Source organism: Anabrus simplex, chromosome 1 (genome assembly GCF_040414725.1).
Source record: "Anabrus simplex isolate iqAnaSimp1 chromosome 1, ASM4041472v1, whole genome shotgun sequence".
NCBI lineage: Eukaryota > Metazoa > Arthropoda > Insecta > Orthoptera > Tettigoniidae > Anabrus > Anabrus simplex.
This window is the reverse complement of record NC_090265.1, coordinates 1,421,559,957-1,421,572,153: the sequence shown is the minus strand read 5'-3', so window position 1 is coordinate 1,421,572,153 and position 12,197 is coordinate 1,421,559,957. Positions and strand designations below refer to the sequence as shown.

Genomic DNA, 12,197 nt, shown 5'->3' with positions numbered 1-12,197 from the left:
AAATAGGTTATTTGAGACTGTCAAAATTACGACAAAACATGTTGTGTCATATTCTTCTGGAAGCCTGGCCAGGCAACGTATATAAAGCGGCAGCCTTGGGAGTTGTGTGGAGTTGTGTGGAGTTGTTTAACGAGACTTGTAGTGGAAGTCGTTACCGAGTGTTTGAAGTCAAGTATGTGAATTTTATTGGGTTGGTACTTGATTGACACGCAAGTGCTGCAGTCTTCTCCTCCTTCTTTGTAGCAGTGTTTTGTTTCAAGATGGCAGTTTATTAGTGTGTGCATGTGGGATATACTGTATATTTCATTTGTAAATAAAACTTTACACAATTGACAGCATTTCGTGTGTGTGTCTTTCTAGTTACAACAATGTTAGTGATCACCTTGTGAACAGGCCCAATCCATGACATGAAAAACACCCCCTAAAACATCACAGATCTACCTCCGGCTTGACCTTGACCTTGCACACATCCAGGATGAAATGCTTCATTTGGCCTTCGGTGCACTCGACGACATGCGTCATTGAAAAAACGTGATTTGTCAGACCACATTATCTTCCGCCAGTCAGCTACTGTCCACGTTTGATGATTTCTAGCCGATTGAAGACATGCAGCTTTACATGCCTGTGTGAGCAATGGCCTCTTGCGAGGTAACCGACTCCAAATGTTCATTGCACAAGCCATGAAATGCGTCTCTGGTCCCTCTCTGTCAGGATCTTTTTCTGACCACAATTCTGACGTCATGTTTTGTGGCCACATGTAGTACACCACACGCTGAAAAGTCCACTGCAAAACACCAACAAATCCAGCAACTTCACACACTGTGTGGCCATGGGTATGGCCAAACACTATTGCCCCATTTTGCCACTCTGTCACATATATCTACCCATGTTGATGTACACTGTCTTGAAACATCAATGTCTCACTGATCGCAACTGCCTTATGCTCATGTAGAGGCAGTGCATTTGCGGTTAAGCACGGGACTCATTTGCTGTGCCATCTGTACAGGTGTAATGATCCATCTGTGCGTGCACACTGGGGTGACTAATTTTTTTGTCCGGTGAGCTTACTGTCTTTTTGTATATGGACCAGGCATCCCCTACTAGCTCTCCCTCTCATTCTCCAAATAACCACAGTTGAGACTCTTACATTCACCTGCACGTATTATGACAGGCTCCCTGCATAGCAGAACAAAACTTGGCACTGTGACCATTCAAAATAATCACTTAATACACATCATTGTCTGGGATACACACTCACACAGACTATATAAACCTTGTGAGGTAAACATCTATGCTTTCTTTCAATAATGGACTACCCAAAATATCCTCAGTGCATCTCTGCCTCATATATACCATAGTCCCTGGTTCAATTCTCGAGTATACTTTACTTGGAAGACCCTTCTAAATACAACGGTGGGGAAAATCACATACATCTGCTATCGACTTGCCAGCTGTAAAAAACACACACACACACACGCGCGCGCGCGCGCGCGCGCGCGCGCACGCACGCACACACACACAAATCTTAGGTTGGTTAATCACTCCTATCCACTAGACTCCCAGTTCGAAAGCTTGCGAGGTACTCCGTCCTCCATTAAAACAGAGACCATTTTCCACCTACCGTGTGTTGCATTTGGAGACTAATAGACCTTCATAAATCATATGGAAATCAACTCTAAATAACAGGTTATCCTCATATTCAAACTAAAATCAAACAAAGCTAATACACTATCTAAGCATTATTTTGGCCCTAAACATATTTACAGAAACACAATGAAAATTGCCTTGTGAGCTTAATTAAATCTATTATTTACAAAGAAACCTTGAGTTGAGTGCAATCTACTTTCATTTCATGCATAAAATTACTTCCAGCTTATATAGGTTTCTCTGTTGCCGCAGCTCTCCATTCAGGCTGTCGTGGTAGTTTAGCACATCATTGTACTACTGGAATCCATGGCTGAAGACTACTGGTTCATTCCTACACCATCCATTGTTTGATGCCATCTGCCTGACTGTGACATCTGGATGACCTCTGGAATTTGTGTAGACAATTTATACGGATCCGTCTCTGAATACATTCACCGTACTTGCACTAAATATAACGTGACTTAGGAACTGGATATTAATTTGTTATATCCATTATACAGACATTAGTCCAACCTTAACAGCTCCTGATTAAAGGTGTCAGGGAAGAAATAGATAAAGCAATTCATAACATACAAAACAAAAAACAACCTGGAGATGACAAAATCTTCCCAGAATTCATAAAAAATATTAGCCCCAATGCACGCAAAACACTCCTAAAAATTTGCAATGTCTTTTGGCTCAATGATTTACCCCTACCAATAGACTAGACTAAAGGCACTATCATCCCAATTCTAAAATCTGGGGAAGATGAAAATGAAATGGAGTCATACCAACCCATAACTCTAATTCCAATACTCGCCAAAATATCTGAAAAAATGGTAACAGCACACCTAAACTGGTAATTGGAGAAACTAAATACCTTGTTGAAGAATAAGCAGGATTCAGAACAAACATGTCAACCTCAAATGCAGTAACAAAACTTTTCCAAGACATGAAACAAGGCTTCAATGACCAGAAGAGTACATTAGCAGTCTTTATAGACTTTAAAGGAGCCTACAATACCATTTGGAGATCAAAACTCATCAGCAAGTTAAAACTATGGAGTAAGAAAGAACATGCTGAATTGATTTGAAAGATTCCTGCTGGGCTGAGTGGCTCAGACAGTTGAGGTGATGGCCTTTTGCCCCAACTTGGCAGGTTCGATCCTGGCTCAGTCCAGTAATATTTGAAGGTGCTCAAATATGTCAGCCTCGTGTCGGCAGATTTGCTGGCACATAAGAGAACTTCTGCGGGACAAAATTCCAGCACCACAGAGTCTCTGAAAACCATAAAAGTAGTTAGTGGGATGTAAAAGCAATAACATAATTATTATAATAATAATAATTATTATTATTATAATATATATATTATATTATATATATTATATTATATATATTATATATTATTATTATTATTATTATTATTATTATCATTATTATTATTATTATTATTATTATTATTATTATTATTATTATTATTATTATTATTATTATTATTATTATTATTATTATTATTGAAAGATTCCTAAATCAGAGATGGATAAAAACAAGATGGGAAGACATGGAATCATGTTACAAACTGTCTAAAATAGGTTTACCACAAGGAGCGACATCTAGCACCACACTTTTCAACCTTTATATCAATGACCTACCAAACAAATTTAAAAAAATCAATGGTATTAAAGTCAGCATGTTCGCTGATGACATTGTTATCTGGATGTCAGTCAGTAATGAAAGTAATGAACAGAAAGAAAGGCTAGACCAAACCTTGAATGCAGCCTTGTAGGAACTTATCTCATGGATGACTGAGAACAATATGATTGCCAACAAAACAAAAACTGTATATCAGTTTTTCACACTTAAACATGAAAATACTGAGTTTGAACTCAAACTGGAAGACAACTATCTAGAAAAGAGCAACAGCACTAAATATCTGTGTGTGACACTGGACAACAAATTAAATTGGAAAAACCAAGTAAGGAAAACATGTGGAAAAGCAAATAAATGGATTAGCCTGATGAGAGACTAGCAGGCACTAAATGGGGATGTACACAACACACACTCAACATCACCTATAACACATATGTGAAACCTGTAAATATGGAATTGAGGGAATAGTCACAGGAAATAAAACATGTCTAGAACAACTGGAAAGAATACAATCAAATGCCTTAAAATTAATATTACGAACAGTTAAAAATACATCAATCTCAGCACTAAAACTATATACAGATAACCCACCAATACAAAGAGAAATACAAAAACAAGCTGCAATAAAGTTAAAATGGAAGCATCACAAAAAGCAAACTGGATACCCAGAACAAAACACAAGGAATGACTAAAAACCCAAGAAACACCTATAACCACTAGTAGAAATATTTTAAAATCACCAAGTATACCATCCAAAATTGAAGCCACCCCTGAACCAATAAGCCCATTGGACTACACCTCCATTCAAACTAACCTATCTCTCCCAGATAATCTCAAAAAAAGAGATGGTATCCCAGTAATGCTGAGCAGCTCAGCACTTAGTATGCTAAATGAAGAATATCCTGAAGATCATTGGTTAAGAGACCTCACAGACGGCTCAGAAATAGATGGCAGAGTAGCAGGCACTGGAGTTTTCTGCCAATTATTCTCACAATATTCTCCAGTAGGCAGATATTATAACAACTTCCATGGAGAAATAGAAGCCATCTATCTTGCCCTACAAAATCTGATTTTTAGTCTCAATCCATTTGAAAAATGAGTCCTACTCACAGATTCACTAGCTGCCATAAAAACAGTATCCTCAAATACCAAGCCCCATTCATCAAGAATTCATGACATCTACTAACAAAATTAAAAACTTTGAAAAGACACATCACTTTACAATGGATTCCCGCACATGTACGAGTAGAAGGCAATGAACTGGCAGATGAACTAGCAAATAAAGGCATTAGTACCTACATGAGAACCAAACGTCTGGCAGCTAACTCAATTAGAAGATAATAAAAAATAAAACCTTGAAATATGGAAGAAAGAAACTACCCAACTTACTACGATGAAAAAATGGGAAAAAATAAATAAATGACCTATGGGACAAAAATAAAAGCAAGCCGAGGAAAGGAGTAGTGGCAATATTCAGATTGGAAACAGGACATAACTGCTTAGCTGCATATCTAGCTAGAAACAAAATATGTTGTTTGAGTCATCAGTCCATAGACTGGTTTGATGCTGCTCTCCATGCCACCCTATCCTTTTCATTTCTACATAACTGCTGCATCCTTCATCTGCTCTAATCTGCCTGCCATGTTCATACCTTGGTCTATCCCTACCATTCTTACCACCTACACTTCCCTCAAAATCCAACTGCACAAGTCCTGGGTGTCTTAAGATGTATCCTATCATTCTATCTCTTCTTCTGGTCAAATTTAGCCTAATTGATCTCCTCTCACCAATTTGATTCAGTATCTCTTCATTCATGATTCGCTCTATCCATCTCACCTTCAACATTCTTCTATAACACCACATTTCAAAAGCTTCTATCCTCTTTCTTTCTGAACTAGGTAGTTATCGGCCATTTTTCACTTCCCATGCAATGCCACGCTGTAGACGTTAGTCTTCAAAAACATCTTTCTAATTCCTATATCAATGTTCGAAGTGAGCAAATTTCTTTTCTTAAGAAAGTTCTTCCTTGTTTGTGCTAGTCTGCATTTTATGTATTCCTTAGTTCTGCCATCGTTAGTCATTTTGACCTGATGGAAAAGTGTACCATCTGAAAAATTACTGGATCAGTGATGGGCTCGAAACACCTACTTCAGTGCACAGGATCAATCCTAATAAAAAAACAAGGAAATTTACTAGCCCTGTACTGGACAGCCAAGAATAAGATGAAACAAGACTCTGTTCCCTAATACATCTGTACATTATTAATGTTATTTGTACATTACTGTTGTTTAGCGCTATCAATTTTGTATTGGAGTTATTTCCCAATAAAGCCATAGGTTACAACAACAACAACAACAACAATTTATTATAGTGATGTACAGAATATTACATTCTGTGCTGGTCGCTCCAAGCACCATTCTCTCTCTTACAGTTGACACACCTGAGAGCTCTTTATTTGGCCTGTCTAACAACACAAAATCTGGCTCCCTCGCATCCCCCTGTTCATGCCTAGTCGCTAGCCTCCGATATAAGTCTGACGTTAAATACTGGCCCAAGGTCCGTGGTATGATACGGTTCAGTATGTGTGTGCAAAGTAAACAGCAAGGTCACCAGATGAACCAGGGATGAATGCAGTAGAAGAAATAATACATAAAATAAAATGAAAAATGAAATTAAGTGCAATAAAAGACTAACAGGATAGGAGAATAGAATACAGCTGAAGATGGAAAGAAAAGTGTAGCACAAGAAAAAAAAATGAGAAAAATGAGTGTGAGTCAGGCAAATGAAAGGGGGGGGGGGGGAGGAGGGGCAGAAATAAAAATGTACTACAAAGAGGTTGAAGACACAGGAGTGGAAAAAAGTAAGACAGTAACAGAAAGTATAACCCACAGCACATAGCCTAAAGTGAACCATCTAGTGATGGGGAGAGTATGAATTTAGTTAACACCTCAACAAAATAACAATAGTGGAAGGACAGAGAAAATCCTTAATGGCTGGCAACCACCTATTACTTAAGTGATAGCCAGTGACCCTACTGAAATTATTAGGATTTTTATGTATTTCCACAGCTTTCCATATAATTCTACACCTGTAGTGTTTAGAGTGGGTAAGAGCTCAAACATCTTGGAACATGACATCATGACCAGTTGATTGTGTATGTTCAGTTATTGCTGACTTGTCTGGCTGGTTGAGATGGATATTTCAGTGGCGTTCCTTGATTCAAGTACCAATGTATCAGCATGTTTGTACACCCCAGGGTGTAATAGTGGGGACAATTTGTCCTTGCTTTGACCTAAACTGTGAGCAATTTTTATGACAGTCCCAAACACGATTTTTATATTATGCTTGCAAAGGACTTTGGCACACTTCGGACACTTGTAGTTGATGATGTTTGTATAAAAATGAAACATGTACTACTATAAGGCAATTATCAATAAGGTGGAATAAATATATACTGTAATTTTAATTTATCAAGTACTTTAGATATCAATAAGGATCATGAAATTGATTGCTTGCAATACACAATTATCCATGGTCATACACCTCAGTTTTGGTGACTATCACAAGTTACAAGCTTCAATCAAGGACAGGTCTTATATGCACCGATGTTAAATCAAGGCTGTTATAGACATGATATACCGGTAGGCTTTTGGGCTTATGCTGTGTCAAGAAATAAGGTGAAATTCTTTACGTTTTGCAGAGAACTTTGCTCTGCAACTTCAGAAGAAAATCTTGACTTTTCACGAGGAAGACTTCTCCAAGAGAAGACTTCTTTGTGAAACGTAAAGAATTTCACCTTATTTTCTTGACACGGCATAAGCCTAAAAGCCTATATCATGCCCATAAGTACGGGCCGTGAAAGCATCAATGCCAAGACTGTTATCATTTGCAATTATGACTGTGTAAAATGTACATACATACCATATTTTCTCACATAATTAATACCCTTGCATAATTTATGCACCCCAATATTTTTGGGTCCAAAGTGGAGAAAAAGAAATGTTCACGTATTTGATGCACCCACTTCTTCGAACATCCATCATGCAGTTCCGGATGCGTTTCGAAATAAAGATGTTAACTACTCAGGTAGAAGCCTTCCTATTACGAAACCGAGCATTCCAAATACTGGGCAACGTGCTGTTATCAGCCGGCAGGAAATACCACTGCACTAGTTTAGTAAGAGAATCAGCACAGAAGTCACTAGTGACCCTCTTTTCCAGTCTGGTACAAACATATTTTACGAGTGTTTTGAGTATGGGACATGCGTTTTCTCTGATCTCAAAATTGTTTGTTAGTCCACAGTGAGCAAGTATTCGACTAATACTGCATCATATAAACTCGTGGTGATCAGTTAACGCCAAAACATGAAACGGGAATAGGGCAGTGGGCCGCAAGTATTCGGCGTCCAAATGCAACATGTGCTACCACGGTAACAGAGAAGTGCACGTCAAGCGACCAACAAGTCTTGCAAAGCATATCGCAGACCAAAACGCGGCAAGTTTCCGGAAGTAGGGGAGGATCTGCTTAAATATATGATTTCGTTACGCAACGTTGGATATGCTGTTTCTCAAGAAATGCTGTACTTTGAAGGACGAGAAATAGCTGCTGCACATGGAATCAGTGTCTAGGATTTGAAGGTTAGCCAAGGCTTGATGAGTAATTTTATGAAGAGAAATGGACTATCTCGCTTTGTGACTGAAAAGCGTAAAGTGAAGGAATATTCGCTCTTCCAAATAGGAACCACAGGTCAGATACCAATAAGTTTCCGTATGCCACAAAGTTGAACACTCAATAAGAAAGAGACATCGAGTGTTATCGTAAGTGCTACCGGAAGTGAAAAAGAATGATGTACTGCAATGCTATTCTCTTTGGCAATGCTTGCTGTAATAGGTGATGGCAGAAAGTTTGCACCTTATGTTGATCAAAAATAAAAGCCAATGCCTAAAATAAAATTTCCGCGAGGGATCCACGTTCGTATCCAAGAACAAGGGTGGATGGATACGTCACTCATACAAGATTGAATACGAAAGGTCTAGGGAAATATATCAGGGGTCCCTCCTTCGATGCGCAGCTCTTCTTGTGTTGGATAAGTTTTCTTTTTTTTTTTTTGCTGGCACATCATTATTATGTACTTACATGAATTGTACTTTTATTAGTACACGTTTATTTCACTTCAGGTCGTATTGTCAGCTCGTAATGGCAAGAAAATTTTCCAGTGTCAGTACTTCAAACCCACGTGTCCAACTTTTCAGAAAAAGTTTCATGCCGGAATTTTACGCCAAATAACGATTAACTGCAAATGAGTTGAACCATTTGTGTGTATATTATATTTGATGTATCTTTTAAATGTAAATGAACTGTAAATATTTTTTTAAATATCTGAATTCCTCAAATAATTTATGCATCCAAAGTTTTCGCCTGTATTTTCCGTCAAAAATGTGTTAATTACGCGAGAAAATACGGTACTTATATTATAATCCTCCAGACTGGGTGTTTTTCACTAATTTTGGATTTAAAAATTAAATACTAGTTTTGAACTTAGGTAATTTTTTATGTCACTATATTTGAGTTCATAATTTCTCCTTCATATCTGTAAAAACTGCAATACATTTGATAGATCCTTACCATGGAAATAGTGGACTGAAATTAATAGACATGATGCTGTATAGACCTTTGGGCTTATGCCGTGTCAAGAAAATAAGTTAAATTCTTTACGTTTCGCAGGGAACTGTGCCCTGCGTCCTCAGAAGAAATCTTGACTGTACACGAGAAAGGCTTCCTAAACAATGACTCTAAAATTTAGAAGTTATAATAGAAGTGGAAAAGTGGTAGCCTTTCTCGTGTACAGTCAAGATTTCTTCTGAGGACGCAGGACACAGTTCCCTGCGAAACGTAAAGAATTTCACCTTATTTTCTTGACACGACATAAGCCCAAAAGCCTATACAGCATCATGTCTATAAGTACGGGCCGTGAAAGCATCAATGGCAACATGAAATTAGTAGGTTTTTCATTGTTTTAAAAAGTTCAATATTTACCCTTAAGTAATAAAATATGGCTGATATTGAGTTTATTTGGTTCTTAGGCCATTCAAAATTGTTTGTACAAGAGATACACCTACTTAGTGATTAGTACATAAATATTATGTGTGATTTGTTAGATGTGTTCATTTGATATAAATCACTGTCATTCAGTCTATGTTTGTGCGCAGCCACCATTAGTGCATACTACTATTGAAGCGACACAGCTCTGACATGATTTGAAAGGAAGAATATGATGTGTTGAGCTGTAGTTTGCTGCCATCTATATTTTTTTGAGAACTATATGAACCAAATCTTATACTGCAGTGCCAGTCAACGTACAAAGTACGTTTGTATCATAGTAGCAATGGCGAAAACCAGAGATCGTGCGTCATGTGGGCTTTGTTCTTCACAATAAATGACACGGTACGTACAGCATACAGCCTTCAACCTCAGTGTGTTACTAAGGAAGCCATTCTTTTTCAGTGTTGTCAGGTCACTTCCTATAAAAGACTTAAGAGTACAGTTGGATGCAACATTCCATTATATTCGGATCACAATATGTGTCTGGAATACCAAGAAGATGGCAGCAAATACCTGTTGTGCTATTGAGTGACTCGGAGCATTAACTTATATCAGAGTTGCACGAGGTTAGCTGGGTGTTCCACAGAACTGCAGTTGATACGTGTTGTGATGTATCAGTGGAGTTGACTCAGTTAATATAAGTTATTCGTTTTTCCAGTCTGTTGATTGTTTGTTGCTAGTTGCTTTACGTTGCACCGACACAGATATGTGTTATGGCGACGATGAATAGGAAAGGCCTAGGATTTGGAAGGAAGCGGCCGTGGCCTTATTAAGGTACAGCTCCAGCATTTGCCTGGTGTGAAAATGGGAAACCATGGAAAACCATCTTCAGGGCTGCCGACAGTGGGATTCAAACCCACTATCCCCCAGATGCACGCTCACAGCCGCGCGTCTCTACCCGCATGGCCAACTCGCCCGGTAGCCTGTCTGTTGAAACATGAAATCAAACACTTAGAACATTATATCATACATACAGGTGTGTGTATGCAAGCACATAATTTACTGATATTAAAATAGGATTTATGGAGAAAGGAAACCATACTGAACCTTAGTATACAAATCCAGTGCTTTATCATAATCTCCTTCTCTGAATGCAGTGTTAGCCTTTTTTGTGAATCCATCCGCTATTCTTTTGTTTTCTCTCCTCGCTTCAGCACGTTCCTTTGCATCTTTCTCAGCGTATGCCATAAATGCGTCTGCAAAGTATGATTAAAATTTATTTAGAGTGTATACTAAGTATTCTTATAAAGCATACTCAAGAACTTGAAATGTTCTTTTCATTCCAGATAAAGAATGAATAAAGAATAGAAAAGATATTGATGGTTGAGAACGAAAGGATTAGAACTAAAAAAATACATTTTTGAGATTTTACCATCAATGTATAGCAGCTTATTTCGACCTCTACAACCTCTGAAAGTGTTACAACACAAAATCTAACATATTCATGCCAGGAAGCACTTCTAATGTTTGTCAATGTTCTGACATTAGTCACTTTGCTTAATTCGAAAAGGTACATTTTGAGTTGTAACTATTTTCAAATTATAATAAATGATGTAAGAATTATGTACACACCAATTTTCATAAAAATTGTGTAACAAGTGTATTTTTGAGGGGCAGTGATGTAAACTGCTAAAATTTAACTCTTCTCCCGAAAATTCATGGATATTGGGTTGTAACCCTTTCATTCTCGGCCATCGATATATCTTGCTTTCATCCTCAAACATAATTATTTATACATTTGAGGTGACAAAACGTTAGTGCGTACAGTACATCTTACAATATTTTAATCCTAACTGATAGCAATGATGAAATCAGTTCCTAACATATTCTATCCAACAAGATTTTCATGTCTTTCTTAATATTATGGAATTATTTCACATATGACATTAGATTTTTGTTCTGCCTCTTCATTGCAGGCCTCTGTATGCGAGCAGTTGAAGTGCATTTCCCAGTCATATCAGATTTTATGTTAGTTAGGACAATAATTTAATTTCAATCACCAATTATCTGCATTTAGGATTGTTGCCCAGGTGGCAGATTCCCCATCAGTTGTTTATGCCTCTGTGGATCCGTGGTAGAGTGTCGGCCTCCGGATCCCAAGATAGCGGGTTCAAACCCGGCCGAGGTAGTCGGATTTTTGAAGGGCGGAAAAAAGTCCATTCGATACTCCATGTCATACGATGTCGGCATGTAAAAGATCTCTGGTGACACATTTGGTGTTTACCCGACAAAATTCATTAAATCTCAGCCATAGATGCCCAAGAGAGATCCTGTTTACTCTGTCTGCCATCTAGTGGGCCTAGAGTAAAACGGAACGTCGAACTTGACGAGCAGACAGCCAGATGGCGTCAAATCGAAATGTCTGCACACAGTAGCTGGGGCCATACGATGATTATTATTATTATTATTATTATTATTATTATTATTATTATTATTATTATTATTATTATTATTATTTTTAAATTTTATTTTGAAAATGGAAATTTAACATCTCCCTTGGTAAATTATTCCAATCCCAACCTCTCTTCCTATAAATGAATATATGCCCCCTTGTATTCCAACTTTACCTTCATATTGTGATCTTTTCTACTTTTAAAAACACATCTCAAACTTATTTGTCTACTAATGTCATTCCACGCCAATTCTCCACCGACAGCTCGGAAGATACTGTTTAATCAAGCAGCTAATCTCCTTTCTCCCAAGTCTTATCAATAACCTCAGAGCATGGGTGGATAAAAACTTGCTAACCATCAACAGTGCTAAGACAAAAGTTATAAAATTAAAAAGGGGAGGAAAACTGGCAACATATGACGTCTTCCG

The 12,197-nt window shown here is 37.7% G+C and overlaps 1 protein-coding gene across 1 annotated transcript in view; it reads right to left on the bottom strand.

Moving 5' to 3' along the window:
• The window catches only part of LOC136879135 (tetratricopeptide repeat protein 12), a 172,831-nt gene that overhangs the window by 71,002 nt on the left and 89,632 nt on the right, over positions 1-12,197 (bottom strand). Inside the window, exon 3 of the mRNA XM_067152890.2 lies at positions 10,425-10,573. Within this exon, the coding sequence (XP_067008991.1) occupies positions 10,425-10,573 (149 nt within the window). The remainder of the gene's footprint in view (positions 1-10,424; positions 10,574-12,197) is intronic.